The sequence below is a fragment of the Lepisma saccharinum genome, chromosome 2, assembly GCF_977018435.1.
Source record: "Lepisma saccharinum chromosome 2, izLepSacc3.1, whole genome shotgun sequence".
Lineage (NCBI taxonomy): Eukaryota > Metazoa > Arthropoda > Insecta > Zygentoma > Lepismatidae > Lepisma > Lepisma saccharinum.
Genome location: NC_139230.1, coordinates 39510959 through 39529447, shown reverse-complemented (window position 1 = coordinate 39529447; position 18489 = coordinate 39510959). Strand labels below are relative to the sequence as shown.

At 39.9% G+C, this 18489-nt stretch overlaps 1 protein-coding gene across 3 annotated transcripts in view; it reads left to right on the top strand.

Moving 5' to 3' along the window:
* The window catches only part of LOC145984006 (glycerophosphocholine cholinephosphodiesterase ENPP6-like), a 72291-nt gene that overhangs the window by 28839 nt on the left and 24963 nt on the right, over positions 1-18489 (top strand). For all 3 annotated transcript variants that reach the window (XM_083117301.1, XM_083117303.1, XM_083117302.1), the window contains exons 2-3: positions 16969-17076; positions 18331-18473. In XM_083117301.1, coding sequence (XP_082973427.1) covers positions 16976-17076; positions 18331-18473 — 244 coding nt within the window. In that variant the 5' untranslated portion in view covers positions 16969-16975. The remainder of the gene's footprint in view (positions 1-16968; positions 17077-18330; positions 18474-18489) is intronic.

The following is an 18489-nucleotide window of genomic DNA, read 5'->3' as shown; positions in this document are numbered from 1 at the left end:
CACACAATCCCGTTTCCTCGCACTTGTTCATTTGTTCAGCTCCCTCGGGTCACTAATTGCGCAGAGACTTGATTTCGTTCGCTCGCTCCAGAGATTCCCTGGACAGAGTATAGAGTTCCGAATTTACATCGCGTGGATCTTAATTTCTCATTATACACCATTCATCATGAAAATATAATAAGTTCGTCTTCCTTTACTCATCATCCATCCATCCATTTCTCTTCTTCAGTTCTTACAATTGATTTTCATATATTCGTTTCCTTTGGCCATCAACTTCTATAATCCAAGTCATATTACATCACTGTTTCTTGTTATTAACTTGCTTCGTGTGTATCGTACAGCATTCCTCTCATCCTATGAAGGTATTTGCACCCAAACGACTTCAGGTTTAAGTTTATAGTCTTCGATCTTTCCTGATTATCACAGTCATATCCTATCATAGCAGTGAAGATTATTATCAATACGAAGCGAGAGCCTTCCGGATGGCGAGGTGATAACGTCTTGTATTCAGGAGGCCTCGGGTTCGATACCCGGTGGAGGAACGTAGTGGCTCAATCGATTCATTGAATCGAAAATTCTGGGTGCGTCAGCACTTAGGCTATTTTGCACCCGTCACATTATACGGGGCCCAGCCCCTTAGCATATCTAAATTAAACACGTGCCTGTGGACTAAAATATACTTACCTGAGTTGAAAGCTGAGGCTGCAAAGGGGCACTCAGCGCATATAAGGACAAAATACAGGACAACACACACACACAGCCCTGCAGAGGAATATACTGGCCGTAGTTCCCGACGCCAGAACCTCGTTGGCCTGCAAAAAGCACTTACCGGCAGGGTGCAAAATCCCGGGGGGGGGGGGAATTCCCCCACCAACGATCTTGTCCTAAAATCCCCCCTACCAAACTTTTCCAGGGGGGGAGAATTTTTTTGTTATAACAAATAAAGATAAACAATTAGTTTTGAAGTCGAATATACTTCACGGGAATAATATCGAAAACATACACCAAAAACGAAACAACAGAGCCCCGTCTCTAAGGACAATCAACCCAGCAATCCCCAGAACATAGAAATTAGTCCGATTTGTTATTTCTTCTCCATTTCTCATCGCATTTCGTCAACTACCGCAAAGTATATAAATATATAAATAAATAAAAACTTCTCAGCTTTTAGATGTGATTTTTATGTTGGCAACTATTATCTTATGTGTCTTAATTTTGGATACTCCCCCTACTCACGCAAGTCATTGTTCACAGCATTAGCAGTGTAGTAATATCTTAAATTTGCAATCGAATTTTGAATGAAGGACAATCGATATTTTGTAATATAATTATATAATATATATAATTATAATATAATTGAATTATTTGATAATTGACATATATTTAATGATGCACCCTGCTTACCATGGTGAACTACGTGGAAATGAGGTTGACAATTGGGTGCTTTAAAAGAAGGCCAGCCCTTACACGCCCAATCTTGGCTCGAATTCCACTTTAAACTGCATGCCCAGTCCCCATCAGACTACGTGTGCATGAAGTTGACTTGAAAACTCGAACTTATCTCTCAAACGAAACGAGATGAAACTTTGATGAGCCTGGGTGCCGTTTCGATATACGGCGTTTTACTGCATAAACTTTCACAGCGTGTGGAATTCATTACGGCCAAATGAAGTTGTTCTGCTTGATGCCTCGTTTCGGTGCTGCGAACCCTCGAAAAGACTTAATTCAATCCTGAATGGATGCAACTTCTCACACAAGTTACTGTAAAATTTACAATACTTCCCATGTGCATATTTAGGGGGAGGGGGTTACGAGTTCTAACTCTAGGGCAATAAGTGGATTTTAATAGCAAACTTTCAATAGCAAGTCCTACCAGCCCCGTAGAGTTATGCAACACACGCAACGCCTTGCAGGCAAACGAGTATTTCAGGATCTAAGTGATCCATCTTTAATGCCGGTGACTGTACAAAGGAATATTAAAATCAACACCGATGATGTCATTTTTAATTTTTTTTAGCAAGGAGGAAAATACTAATTCCAGAATTGTAATTCTTATTGAAAATGGAGGTGGAAATAGCTTTACTTTTTAAAAAGTACTTTTCTGTTCATTTTATGGCCTTCCATGTGGTGGCAGATTGGCTTTTGATACCCTGATCATACCCACTTACGTGGCCTATATGGTATATGACGATGCGTTTTCCTATTTAATTTACATAAACGGGACAAGAAAAATCAATTTGAATATTTTATGATGCATAAAAGTAGATAATGATTGTAAATTACAGTTGCGTGTACCGTAAATATATTTGTAAAAATGAATCATTAAAATTATATTAATTATGGTAACCATGTAAAGGTGGTTAGCATTTTAAAAACTGCCAGATTCATTTCTACGGCAGTCAGATGGCAGCAAAAGAATGAAGTCGAAGACCGTCATTTCGCCAAGCAACTTTTTACAGTGCAGCACAGGCGCAGGTACACAATGGATTGACTTCGTAATTACTACAAATAAAATATAGGGCTCATCTATAAATAACACTGGTCTACGTCCATTTTGCTGACTGGAGGCTGATGGTTGTTCTTTAGTAATTCGAGGGTGGTAAATCCGAAACCGAAATCCGTTTTTTTCTATCACGTCAGGTTTCGGAGGAAAATAGAAAAATATCTAATATTAGGGATGTATATTTAGAGCAATGAAACAACGTAGTCCGTAAAGAGGTTACAAGTTGGCAGCACATGGAATATTATAATGAATATTATTTCAATAAGTTATTCGAACATTGTTAACTCCAAAACAAAGGACAAATATTACTGACTTTGTAAGGAAAGCATATAGTGCATATTTCGGAATTAAATTGGGTGACCAAGATAAATCCTGGGCACCTCATAAAGTATGCAGGACCTGTGTAGACTAAAGGAAAGAAATATGTTAGCGTCTGGAACAACCTTCATGTATCGGGACAGAGAGAGGCATCCATTAAGATATTTTCAAAGGGACGAAGAACTTGTCTATTGTACAGATGTGAAGGGACTAATTGAAGCTATGGGATGTACGTATACGTTTAATGCAGAAGAATGGAAATTTTTTTTGATAGCTCGAAGAGGAGTTTGAAGTATGTGTTGCTGCATAATGGCAATAAGTTAGCATCCATTCCTGTTGGCCACTCCGTACATTTGAAGGAAAGCTACAAAACAATGAAAGAACTGCTTCGAAAGATAAAGTACGCAAATGACAGTTGGCTTATGTGCGGAGATCTCAAGGTCATTTCAATGTTACTTGGTCAACAAGCAGGTTTTACGAAATATCCATGCTTTTTGTGTTTATGGGACAGTCGAGCAAGGAACGAACATTGGGTACGAAGACTGTGGCCTGCCAGGAAAAGATTTCAAGTCGAGGCGAAAAACATCCAGAACAAGCCGCTTGTTGATCGTAAGAAATTGTTACTTCCTCCACTGTACATTAAGTTGGGATTAATGAAGCAGTATGTAAAAGCTCTGGATAAGAATGTGGCTTGCTTTAAATACATTTGCTCAAAATTTCCTGCATTGGCGCATGAAAAAGTAAAAGCAGGTATTTTTGATGGTCCTCAGATAAGGATGCTAATGCAAGATGAAGAATTCTTACAAACAATGTACCGCACAGAGAAAGATGAATGGTGTGCCTTTTCTGATGTCATTACAAACTTTCTTGAAAACTTCAGGGCACCCTACTACGAGGTTCTAGTTGAAAATTTGTTGGTGACGTTTCAAAAGTTAGGAGTAAATATGAGTGTCAAGCTTCAATTCCTGCACAGCCACTTATATGTATTTCCGTCCAATCTTGGTGCCTTAAGTGAAGAACAGGGCGAACGCTTCCACCAAGACATAAAAACCATGGAGCACCGATATTAGGGGAAATGGAATGAAAATATGATGGCCGACTATTGCTGATTCTTGCAGCGTGACGTTCCTGAGGCCACCTACTCCAGAAAATCAAAGAAACGAAAATTTTTGCATAAGTATGTATGCATGTTGTGCTATTCTGTGGTGTATGTTAAGTTTAGCATAAGAACAGACATCAGGTGTTGACTGTATGTGCTCGTGAAACAAATTGATCACTTTGCCGGAATTGCCTAAACCTTTTGTCCATTAAAAACTCCCTATTGAGAAAATAGAAACGTATGTTTGTTAAAGAACGTGACGTGATACTCTGCATGGACATCTGACTACGTCGCATTCTCTTTGCAACTGCTGTTGGCATGTAACCGGATATAATTTTCTGAAAATTTTGAAATGTGACTTGTGAAACAATGCAACTTAATACCTGTTATCAGCTACACCACCTATGTATAGTCCTATAATTTCATTATGTGCAGATATCTATATGGAAAATTGTTGGAGTTAGCCCAGTATTATAATATTGTAAAAATTTTCAAATGTGATTTGTGAAAAATTGTGACGTGATACAATTTTTCTGACTACATATTTGAAATCAGCGACCTCAAATTATATAGAATCAGTTAAAATATCTAAGTCAGCAGAAAAAAAAATCATATGTAGACCAGTGTAATCAATTATATATCCACTTGCTATGTCTGAGGAAATAAAAATAAATAAAAATAAATTTTAGTAAAATACATTTCTTTTAGGTATTGCTTTTTAATATACCGAAGTCTCAAAATATAACGTTCGTCTCGCAAGGTCTTCTCTCGATTTTTACAAGACCGCCCCGATCTCGGTAACATCCCTGGTATTACAGCCAAAATTCACAGAGAAAATAGTGCGTGCTTGGTAACATTTTTACCTGGCCTAAGTGCAGTGACACTTTAAATCGTGTCGCCGAACACGGTCCAATGGCTTTTAGAACACTCATTTCGCATAACGACGTTTAAAAAATCTCGCAAGGGATTGAAATCACGTTACGATAGAGTTATTCCACAAATAGCACGGGAAAGCTGTGATGAGATCATGAGAAGTTATTTCTAGATGTTGTATCATGCGTGCTGTGGTGCAACTTCAAAGAATGAGGCCAAAAGATCAGATTATTTCAAGCTAGACTCAGCCGTACGACTCGCTAGGGCAAACTCAGGAAGTTTATTCTCGCAGATTTCCATCCATACACAATTAGAGTCGCAACATCTGGTCTGGAAGATAAATTCGGAATACATATATGAACGATAGTCAAATTAAAACCTTATTTTGTTTTTGTTTTGTTCTTTTATCTAATAGACTTCTGCATGTAGGGTTGCACAAGTTTGCTGCATTTTAGCACAGACTCATTGCTGATTGGAACAAATCTCTGCACAAGAATGAGATTGCCCTTAACCACCACTCACAACGACGGGCAAATACCTCGAGCTGGAAGCAAAGGTTGAAGTAAATGCCAGAGTGGTGTAGTGGTTTGGGTGAATGATTGGTATTCCGACTGTCCAAGGATCGTCAAGCCCTACAACGGTAGAACATTTTTCCGAACAACTTGGAGCATTCTGTTATTAAGCTTTCCAGACTGTTGTGAAGGTCAAGATTCCATGGATGACAGGTCACATGTAAGTGGTCTCGTGGCACGGTACTGTCGGCCCCGTGGCGGAGCGGTTAGCACATCGCGCTACGACGCCAGGGGTCCAGGGTTCGAATCCCGGCCCGGACATGGATGTTTGGGATTGTCTGTCCTGAAAAGTCCTGAACTAGATATATGAGTGAAATAACTGTGATGGAAGAACCTTCTGCTTAGGGGCTTTCCTTTAATAATAATAAAGTAAAGTGTTCCCCTGTGCTTAGCACCACGCCATGAAGGCGTATAGGGGGTGTGGGGATAACGCCCCACACTTTCTTGATCCGGTCGTGATTGGGGGTGATGTGATCAGCACCACGCCCCTGACCGCCTTTACCCCCCAGGTTTCCCCAGGTATTCGACGCTGGGTGGGCGCCGGGGCCGCTTCCAACGTTAGAATAATAATAAAAACATGGTTAGCGCAGGTGGCCAGTATTCCAAAGGTCCAAGGATCCATTCCAGCAGGGAGTGGAAGAAATTTTCATGGGCATGGTAGAACTCTTTTATTTTAATTTCCATGCTGACGGTTGGAAGCGAAAAAATAGACATCGTGGTGCAGTGGTTGAGCAGTTTCTCCATGTACGAGAGGTCCAAAGATCGATCCCCGTCCTAACCGCAATATTTTTTTTCCAACCCATTCTCAACTTCTTATTTCAATTTCTAGATTGCTGCCGTACTTCTTTCTTTCGTTGGCTTCCTTGAGGACTTGACGATCACAGTAGTCTGATGATTAAAGCAGTCTAATCTCGAGGACGATGGCAGGTTACTGAAAAAGTTTATGGAGCACGTGCGCTATCTACTGCAACACGCTACCTTTTGCTTTGAAGTTGTTTTTCTTGTTCTTTGAGTAAGATAGTAGTCAGCATGTAGCAGTAATAGAGTTCGGCTTCATTTAGGCTACATGGAAGGACAATTCAATGGTAATCGGATCGCTGCAATTCATGTATTACTGCGAGTGAAAATAATAACGTAGGTTTCGTGCGTGTTGATATTTATTAACATCCACTTTCTCTCTGAACTCGTGTCATTTTGTTCTGGAAAATGTTAAATAGAATGAGCACACGCCCCTGAGTCACAAGAATATTTCGTATATTGTTTGATATTCGACGAAGGATGTTCCCAATGCTCCATGAATCGTCAGCAGGGTTGGCAATTTTTTAAAAAAAAAAATAAAAGAAACTGTTTTTTTGTTGTTGTTTAAAACATGTTTTTTTTGTTTCGAACATAGTTTTACACATGAGTAAAAAAAACACGTTTTAAACAAAAGGAGGCCAACCTTTCCCCAGTAAATTATAGCTAAAGTCGTTAAAGAAAAAATATTCATTTTTATGAAACTATATTACTGAAGTACAGTGGCGGCAAGGTAAAGAAAAAAAAGGGAAAGTGCTCCCCTGTGCTTAGCACAACGCCATGAAGGCGTATAGGGGGTGTGGGGGTAACGCCCCACACTTTCTTGATCCGGTCGTGAGTGGGGGTGATGTGATCAGCATCACGCCCCTGACCGCCTTTACCCCCCAGGGTTTCCCCCAGGTACCCATGTTATTCGACGCTGGGTGGGCGCCGTGGCCGCTTCCATCGTTAGAAAAGTTCCCGGATTTGAACCGGCCGGGGATCGAACCCGGGACCTTCAGCATGGTAGTCAGACGCGTTACCTTTGGAGATAATGTTTACCATACTGCAGGGACAAAAGTTGGGGGTAATAGTCCCCCTTTTTCCGCCACTGCTGAAGTAGGTCAGTATTCATATTCATCTAAATTTCAAGAAACTAAATATTATAGACAGTGGTGTGCCCAGGATTTTCGAAAGGGTCGGGTTATGTACACTTCTTCTGGTAGTCATCCCTCATTTCGCTATATTTTCCTACGTTTAATGTTATTTTTTTCTAGGAATACTAAGCCAAGGGGGGATATAACTCCCACCAACCCCCCCTTGGGCACGCCACTGATTATAGAATTACTATCCTCGTCTTGGGAAAATCAGGGTGTAAAATTTCCCGCTACCTGAACAGTTTACATAGCAGAAAACAACCTACAGTGTCATAATATATTCTCCAGATCAATTTATCTTTCCAACTACACCCAACGCGCATAGGCGCCGACCCCCCAATGTTAACGATGTTGGGGCAGAGCCCCCCAAATAATTTTGCTTAAGAGGATCTAATTTATTATTTTGCTTCTCTTGTAAAGTTTACTCTGAATTGTGCCACATGAACTTAACTTTAAATACACATTTGAAATGTTCTAGACCATCAACTTTGGGGGGCTGAGACCGCTAAACCATCAACTTTGGGGGAGGGGCTATGATCAGAGACAGCAAAACACATGACTTATTACTATACAGGGTGTTTCCGGGATGATGATACAAAATTTCAGGGATGATGGAGAAGGGCACACGTATCAATTTGAGATAAGGAACCCTGGTCCGGAAACGACTTAGTCGAAAGTTATAAGCGAAAATCGGTGTATGAAGATGTAATACTTTTATCTTTATCTTTTATCGACATCTTGTGTACGAGACACCTGTCGAGACTGAAGAGGATATCCTGGCAAGAATTCTCGCTGCCTGTGACATTGTTCGAACGACCCCGAGCTTGTTCCAACGGGTATGCCAGAACTTTGTGCGACGATGTCATGCCTACAGCAAAGCTGAGGGACGACACTTTGAACAACTGTTGCGAATGTAGCAGCTTGTGAAACTTGTGCAGGTAATAAAAGTATTATATCTTCATACACCGATTTTCGCTTATAACTTTCGACTAAGTCGTTTCCGGACCAAGGTTCCCTATCTCAAATTGATACATCTGCCATTCTCCATCATCCCTGAAAGTTTGTATTATCAGACCGGAAACACCCTGTATACTAAGTATATAACTATGAGTATTGTTAACATTTTTACTAAAAAGAGTTTCAAAAGAAGATGTGCATGGACTAGGAGAGTGGATAGGACGTTCGGGCTACAAATGGCTATCACATGACATTCAGAACGAGATCATTGATATATTAGAGAGATCCAGTGGCAGCGATTGGGGGGGGGGGGGCGTGAGGGGGCAGTTGACCCCCACTTTTTGCCACTTTTGCCCCCGCACTATGCTAAACCTTATCTACGAGGGGAAAGTAAATTATTCTTACCCCCCCCCCCAGTTTTTGCACCTTGCCCCCCTAGATTTGGCACCAAATCGCCGCCACTGGGAAGATCTGTTTTGCGCTCCGTGGTAGCAGATATTAAAAGTCGGAAATATTTTGCTATTATGGTTGACGAAACTTGTGACATATTCATCCGTGAACAATTGACATTTTGCATTCGAACTGTAAATGAAAATTTTAATATTTTTGGGGAATTTATGGGTTTTACGAGATTCCGAACACTGAGGCCAAAACTTAGAAAAGGGAGGGAGTGAGTCATTCATTAATTTATTTCAGTGATAAGAGCCCCCCCCCCCAATAATTTTGACAAGTCGGCGCCAACGGCGAAAGAAACCATAGACGAATTGTACACCACCATTTTCATTCGGTCTGTATTACACAATGCGATGGTAATGAATTGAAACAATGACGTTAATAACCATTAACCAGAGAACAATGCCTGCTTCGAACCAACATAGTTTCATTCCTTAAACCAACACAGGATGCATGGACGTCCGCAGGATTTTTTCCAGGGGGCAAACAAGCCACATTTTCCCCATTAATAGTGTTGTCCCCTCAAAAAAACATTGCTTAAATTTGAATTCATCATGTTCGTGCATTAATTAACACATATTATTGTGGCTGAAATGAAATTACATGTGTGAAATATCTAATTTTTGGTTGACTTTCATTTTCCAGGAGGGGCCACGGCCCTCCCTTGCCCCCCTTCCGGACGCCCATGACAGGATGTAGAATAAAAAAGTAATGAAAATAGTGATGGACAATTTGCCTACTATTATTTTTGCCGTTGACTGTACAAAATTATGTTACCAAAAGTAAGCATCTACGCTTCATTCAGTTATATAAACCAATGAATCGTATCTCAAGAGAAAGAAAGATTCACGTCATGATCGAAATCACGCATTGTGTATTCAGATATTAGTTTCCAGTTTCCACCATAGTCTCAAACTTACAGGACGGTACGAAACAAAGAACTGAAAAGTTTCGAATTCTACAGTGGGTCTTCCTTGTCGCAGAACGGTTTTGCTAACTTGTGTTCTGACGTTAGACGAGGAATGCCTACGAGGTTAGGTTAGGCCTGTTAGCTTAGGTTCCATTAGCATAAATACAATGAAAAATTATTATTTAGGCTAAGAGAACTAAACATAGCTAGCCTAACCTAACAACGTAGGCATTTAGCCTAAAATTAAAAATCTTTCTCCCGTGACGTCAGAACACAAGGTTGCTCAAGTGTTGTGCGATAAGTGAGGCCCTTCTACAGTAAAGCACGGATTAATTGACACAGATTCAATAAAAAGACAGGGTTGCCAAACAAAAATATTATCACAGACTATAAAATATCAAGTACCAAAATGTGTTTTAATCACGTCTAAAAACATGTTTAAAACACATTGTTTTAAACGTTTAAAACATTTGTAAAAAGAACAAAGCCGTGTTTTTTAAACGTTTAAAACAAAGTGTTTTTAACACATTTGTTTTAAACATGCCAACCCTGATCGTCAGCATGTGTACTATAGTGGAACCACAAGCAAAACAACCTGCGCAGACCCGCAACTCCTGTGCCCCGTACTCCCGCGAGGAGGGGAGGGGGAGAGTGGACCATGATTCCTTATGGCCCGAGGTGGAGAGAAGAAGGGAAAGCTGCGTGGGGACTTTTCGTCCCAAGGTTTTTTTTCCTTGTGGTCGATCTATAACATGCTATTGATATCATGAATAACAATGTTGATCAAGATGGAAAAGATTAAGGTGTACAGTGTCTCTCAAAAGTTTTAGGACAACGACATTTTAAACTAGGCAACCCAATTTACACAAGGCGTTTGTGGGTTGCGTATAGAGTTAGGCTCAATTTCAGGGTTGCCACATGAACAATAGATATTTATAAAATACGCGAAAGAAATAAAAAAACAAGTATTATTGTATAAAATTATTTAAAATATCACTATTATATCTCAAGTGACAAAATTCTTTCTCAAAGAAAAAAAAAAGGTTTTCTAGTATTTCGTCGCTGATGAGTCTACAGAAAGGAAAAGAGGTGTAAGAAAACGAAAGGTGAAAAAGGACAGGAGAAAGAGAAAGCGAAAGCAGAAGAGGAAATGTAGAGGAGAGAAGAAAGAGAGGATAGACGAGGAGAGGAGATGTAGTGAGGAGAATGGAGAAATATTCTAGGAGAGATAAGGAAAGTGGAGCAAAGAAGAGACAAGAGGAGGAAAACGAGATGAGAGAGGAAGAGACGAGAAGAGGGGAGTGGAGAGTAGAGTATAGGAGAGAAATATAGAAGAACGAAAAGAAGAGGAGAAGAGTCCAGTGGAGTCGGAAATCTAAGACAGAAGAGGAGATACAAGGAGTGGAGATGAGTGGGATGGAGATAAGATGCGAGAAAAATAGGGAAAGCGATACGAGATAAAATCAGAGCAGAAGGAGGGGAAAGAAGAAGGAGAAGGAGAAGGGACTGAAGAGAAGAGGTAGTTCAGGAAATATCGTCTTAGGGTCAAGAATTGATGCATTGGTCAAATTATCGACATGAAACAGTCAATAACATTTTGAAAAGTATTGGAGAATGTATTAGATCGGTGCGAAATGCCTTTTGGCTTAGTTCAGAGCAAGGTAAAATCTTCCATGTAAGATCTTTGATTTTACCTGCGATTATACCACTAAAAACATGAATGTAGTTTTAATATTTATAAGAATTATCCACTTCTCGGTTCGTTGAAATGGAGATTTTGTAATTTATTATTTCCTCCCTCCCCATCGTTAATTCCAAACTGAATCATTCCGTTTCACACGGCGTAGACAATGAACACAATGGGATTGGTCTAAAACTTATGAAAATTTTCTGGCACCGGATGGGTTTGAACCTACGACCATCAGATTGACAATCCTGAACGGTAAACACTACCCTACAAGCTTTCGCTATTGAAAGTACGTAGACAGTGGGAGAGAAATTTTGAAGAAATCTTTCTATTAAATTTATTATATAAATCCACCTTATGCTCAGATAGGTTTATTCACAATCGTAAACTTTTCGTTTAATAGATAATATTTGGTTTTAAACGACGGGAGAACGTTGGTCTAATTTCCTTTCTTGCTCTTTTGAGAGAATATATACTTCTACAATAGCAATCGCGTTCGGAAACGGTGAAAAAAAATGACTTGGTTATCAAAGAAAGACAAGCTTGGTAGCGTAGCTTGCTAGCCTTCAAAGTGGCTCACTCACGCTATTCGAGGCCGCTTCTTATCGCAAAACACAGTGCGTCTTTGTAACAAACAAGTATTGTTTGCACACTACATGTAGGAGGAGAGTTGCATCTACATTTCACATTGGTCAGCTCCTTCTACGTACTTTCAATAGCGAAAGCTTGTAGGGTAGTGTTTACCGTTCAGAACTGTCAATCTGATGGTCGTAGGTTCAAACCCTTCCGGTGCCAGAAAATTTTCATAAGTTTTAGACCAATCCCATTGTGTTCATTGTCTACGCCGTGTGAAACGGAATGATTCAGTTTGGAATTAACGATGGGGAGGGAGGAAATAATAAATTACAAAATCTCCATTTCAACGAACCGAGAAGTGGATAATTCTTATAAATATTAAAACTACATTCATGTTTTTAGTGGTATAATCGCAGGTAAAATCAAAGATCTTACATGGAAGATTTTACCTTGCTCTGAACTAAGCCAAAAGGCATTTCGCACCGATCTAATACATTCTCCAATACTTTTCAAAATGTTATTGACTGTTTCATGTCGATAATTTGACCAATGCATCAATTCTTGACCCTAAGACGATATTTCCTGCAACTACCTCTTCTCTTCAGTCCCTTCTCCTTCTCCTTCTTCTTTCCCCTCCTTCTGCTCTGATTTTATCTCGTATCGCTTTCCCTATTTTTCTCGCATCTTATCTCCATCCCACTCATCTCCACTCCTTGTATCTCCTCTTCTGTCTTAGATTTCCGACTCCACTGGACTCTTCTCCTCTTCTTTTCGTTCTTCTATATTTCTCTCCTATACTCTACTCTCCACTCCCCTCTTCTCGTCTCTTCCTCTCTCATCTCGTTTTCCTCCTCTTGTCTCTTCTTTGCTCCACTTTCCTTATCTCTCCTAGAATATTTCTCCATTCTCCTCACTACATCTCCTCTCCTCGTCTATCCTCTCTTTCTTCTCTCCTCTACATTTCCTCTTCTGCTTTCGCTTTCTCTTTCTCCTGTCCTTTTTCACCTTTCGTTTTCTTACACCTCTTTTCCTTTCTGTAGACTCATCAGCGACGAAATACTAGAAAACCTTTTTTTTTTCTTTGAGAAAGAATTTTGTCACTTGAGATATAATAGTGATATTTTAAATAATTTTATACAATAATACTTGTTTTTTTATTTCTTTCGCGTATTTTATAAATATCTATTGTTCATGTGGCAACCCTGAAATTGAGCCTAACTCTACACGCAACCCACAAACGCCTTGTGTAAATTGGGTTGCCTAGTTTAAAATGTCGTTGTCCTAAAACTTTTGAGAGACACTGTACAAATATGGATATACACTGGCTGACAAAAAAAGTTAAGCACCCAGAAGGAGTGGTTGGACGTGAATGAAACTACATATGCTGAAAGTCCATGTACCTTTATTGAACTGATTACAATATAGGATGCAAGAGTCAAGGCTGTTGGTAGTTACAGGTGGAATGGTGGCGCCAGGTCAGTAGGGTGTCGCACCCTCTCTGGCCGCAATGCATGCCCTTATGAGGTTTGGAATAGTGTCAAACAGCCTTTGGATCCTCTCCTGAGGCACGTTCGTCCACGGGTGTTGCAGCTGTCCCTCCAGATCCCGTAGGTTGGCACTAGGACGGAGTCCCCGTTTAATGTCATCCCACACATGTTCAATGATGGAGAGGTCCGGGGATCGTGCTGGCCACGGGACGACCTCAACATGCTCTAGGCAGTCCATAGACACATGGGCTGTGTGTGGACGTGCATTATCTTATTGGAACACTGTCCCAGGGTGCTGTGCCATAAGGGGTAGGGCGTGTGGACGCAGAATGTCTGTGACATATCGCTGTGCCGTCAAAGTCTGCCGAAGCACTATTAGAGGTGACCTGAACGCATATCCAATGGCTCCCCACACCATGATGCCAGGGGTCACACCTGTGTGTCTCTCCACAATGTAGGCAGGTTGTGCCCTCTGCCCTCGACGGCACCACACCCACACACGATGGTCATCGGAGGTCATGGAGAAGCGGGACTCATCACTGAACATGATGCAACGCCATTCGTCCTCTGTCCACACCTCTCGAGCACCGCACCACACCAACGGCAGGCATCAGTGTTGTGGTGTCAACGGCAATCGGCGCATGGGGCGGTAGGACCCGAATCCGGCGGATGCGAGTCATCGAGACACTGTGCGGGAACTCACAGGATGTTGTAGAGTGTCCAGTACATGTTCTTGGATGACGGGTGTTGAAGTTGTGGGATCCTCCACTGCTTGGAGCGCCATATGACGGTCCTCCCTCGGGGTGGTGTTTCTTGGTCGACCTGAACCTGCACGACGTGCATGGGTGCCCTCATGTACCCGTTGATTCCAACATTGGGCCACTGTGACATCTGAATGGCCCACATGCCTGGCAATTGCCCGATACGACCAACCTGCCTCATGCAGTCCCACAATGCGGCCTCTGTCAAATGCTGTCAATTGCTGGATCGGCTGTCTAACGCGTCTGCGAGGCATCGCCGGTGCTTCGTTTTCCTCTCTGAACTTCATGCTGCACTGTCTGACTCACAGCAGGTGACTGGTCCCACCTTATCAGCAACAGGAGGTGACGTCACAAATGCCCTCTGGTGGGCGTTCTACACATTACAGATCCTTGTACATCTAATCATTTACTCACACATCAATGGTATGCATGTATACCGAAATGGGGTAATCTTCAACCACTCCTTCTGGGTGCTTCACTTTTTTTGTCAGCCAGTGTATGTTCTCTGCTTACTTCTCGTACATCTTGTTCCAACTATCTCTGGAGCAAGGCTCGCATAGCGTCAAAGAAGGAGAGGAAATCAAGCGGGCAGAGCGTAGGAGTAGCCTACATGCTGCTGTGAAGGCTGGTAACTGGAGTCGCTTTCCTCCCCTTCAGGCAATCGAGTTCTCTCTCGCGTGTTCATTGGTTTAGTTGTCTCCCGTCACTACTTGCACAGACACTTGCTTTCGTTCGCCTGTTTAAGAATAAGTTCGACTTATTATTAAACTCTTTTATACGCTTCTGAAGAGAAGTTCTAACTTAAAGAAAATATAAAATAAAACATACTTATACTAAATATGCACTAATAATTGATGGCATAAGGATAGAAAAAAATTGCAGTTTAGGTGATATATTATTCAATTATTCTCTAGAACTAGACTTTTAGAGGAAGATTCTCAACCGAAGAACTTTTATATAATCCTGGCCAGGTGACTGCTAAAGAACAACAAGTATGACATTCAAAGCAGGTTTTATAAGATCATTTTGCCTATGCATCTTTAATTTTCTCTCTGAAATTCAATGGCCTAAGTCTGTTCGCTTGACGCCTAGCTTTTACTATTAACAAACTCTTTAATAAAAATGAATGATCCTTGTGTCATCTGTGAATTAATTTCACAAACTAAATGAGCAAATCATCAAAGATTGATTAATTTCCAATCTCCAAAAGATGATTAAGATTTTTTGTTACATAACCAGCATAATCACATATCCTTCCACAATAATCTTCCTGTGGGTTACTTGAAATGACAAATAAGCTTCTTCTTACCTCCAGAAGAATTAATCTATCCCAACTCTGAGAGATACTGGATACATCATTGGAAGTTATCCAGAAGATTCACCCATCACTAAAAGATTTGAACACCACTTTCAACTGCACCACCCTCGCACAATGGAAAATTCAAATAAGTCTCACGCATCTGCATATATATTCATGATGAGGCGCAACATACACTAAAGTCTTGGAAAGGAGCGATTCCACAAATGAACTGTAATCATCATTTAATAAAGTGATTGGTTGCGATTGAATGGCTTCTACACGATTGTGACACATTTACATTCATACGACATTCAGGTGCACATCTTCAAATTACCTGTAAGCAATGCAGATCCACAGGAACTAACTTTACTTTTTTGTTCTGATGCCTTTTCCCCATTAAAACTGCTATTCTATTCAAGAGCTATTTTTCATGTTTAGAAAAACTCAGTTGTAGAAAATCATTTTTGAAAGACTCAATTTATGCTAACACTGAATGCCAAGCCACTATTGTTTGAATACAACAACATTGTTTACCATGTAACATTGCTTACCATGTGCTCCAAGGTGGAATATCAAGAAAAATAATGGTGATCTTTGAAATCTTGTCCATACAAATGGTCCATAAAATGCACATAGACTTCAATTTTATAGAGAATAAATCGCTCCCTGTATATACGTTCTATTGTATATTGCCTGCATCAAAACATAATTTGAACTTCTTTCCTTAAGTAACACATAAAAGTTTCATAATACATTTTCTATTTTTTCTTAATTATTCTGGCATATGTCGCATGCATTTGAAGGGGCAACTGTCAGGCTGTGGGAGGGGGGGGGGGGGCTTAGCTTCCTCGTCCCTACCAAACTATGCCCATGCCAGCCTCTCTGCTCAACACATGGTCCAAAATTTTGGAGAAAATGAGAAGATAAGGATCATGTGAAGTGCATGTAAAAGTGGCCAGCTTGCTACACATACATTCTGTGCTGCTTCACTTGAAGAAAATCATGTTGCCATGCCAAGTCAGATGTTGAATTCCTGAAGCACCATCATCATCATCTTATTCAAACGTACAATTTTATGCACATTTTCTGATCGATTTTTGGTCTGTGTATATTGGCGTCATTTCTCACAGATGTAGGCTAACCTATCAAGCAGTATGTCAAAATATAGATTAAAACTAGAAGAATCAATGCTGTACTTACCAAAATTGGATATTTAAAGGTGGCTTGATAAGGCCCAACTCAGTGCAGAGGCAATATCAAAAACTTGAAAGTTTCATAGAAAAAAGAAGAGCAAGCAGCCGCATCCATAACTCGATTCACAATGGCTAGGAATGGTAGCATGCTAGATCCCCAGCATTATCGGTGAGAAACCAAATGTCCCCATTTGACCTGCCATCCCTGTTTTGAAAGACTCTCCCCTAGTATATAATTTTGAATTTCTAAAATATGATTAAATTAATAAAATTATGAAATATTTTATTAATTAGATTATTTAAAGTGTCTGGAAGAATATTTAATTTCATATCATTATTCTTTATCAGCTGAACGATGACATCTCTTGTGGGAAAACTGCTCCCAATTTTACTCTTTATATATGCACTTCCCCGTGCACATGGCAATAATCAACTATTGGTGATTCTTCTTGATGGGTAAGTACCAGAAATGTTTGTGAATAGTTTTACTAGTCTATTTTATTGCAATTAACCAAAAGTGGCAGAAGAGCGACATAAAAAAAAATCTCAATCTATTTGATAATTGATGGAAAGTAAGAAGGACTATTTGACTATTTGATTCATTTGTGATAGACACCAACCTTTCTGATGAATGCTCCTACCTTCAATATAGATTGATTTTTTAAAATTATATTTTCCAACATGATTATAAGCTCTGCTTTCTTGCTATTATTCTGATCAAAAGTATTTTCTTCACTAGCATTTATTGGTATTTTCTAATCTGTTCTAATCATCACTTTTATACCTCTTTGTATTAATGACGACAATGAGGATCATCTGATCAAACAAACACAATGAAATGTCCACACCTTACTCAGGATTTGAACCCCTGGCATCATATCTCCTAAGGGGCATTGAAATGTATTTTTATTGAATATGGTATCACTGAATAAGAAATAAAAGAAAACACTACTCATATGCACGTCCTGTAAAACTGTATTGCATTAGCACAGGTAGCAGTTAACTAAGAGATTCACATCACAGGATATTACACATGGTCCTATGAGAATGTGAAATGTTATAAAATATGTAGTAGAGAATGAGATGTTAATGTATTGGTAATTTGGCTGCATCCAAGGGGATTTTTTAGGATGAGAACCCCTGTGGTGCCATGCTTATATACTTTTGGACTACCTAGAAAACTTGTGGTGTCTTTAGCATTGAAATTTCAAATTTCCTGTGGACCAAAATTGAAATTGTATTATACTGCTGGTGAAGCATTTGCCATATTAAGCTTTAAAATAGTGATTGAATAATATGGTAAATTAAAATATAATCATTTTAAGTTATTTAATAATTGACAGATTCTTAAGTTTTCTCAAGTTGGAGAGATTTACTTCCATTCAGTGCTGGAAGTGGAAATCTCTAGCTGGGGGAGGTAGGTGCTTGCTTGGTTGAGTTTGGAATAGGAGGGAGGATGCTTATACAAATTATCCTAGTTGGGGGATGCTTAATGAAAATTTTCTTAACTGGGAGGGAATAGCATCCAATGCTGTACTGTTTTGTTAGTTAATATTTTAGAAACCTATTTTAAATCAAATACATCTCAATTGATTACTTACACAGCTTTTCTAAAGTTCATTTTGGGTCCATGTTCTCATGTAATTCAAATGTGTGTTGAATGTGGATGTGGTTCTGTGAGTAAAGTACTAACTTTCTCTACATTTGTAGGTTTAAATGGGATTATCTTAATCTCATAGATGAAGAACACCGGGGAGGATTCAACAGTTTTATAAACCAAGGTGTCAAAGCTGAGTATGTGGAGGCTATATTTCCATCGCTTTCATATCCAAGCTGGACAACACTGAGTACAGGTAGATTGATTACTTT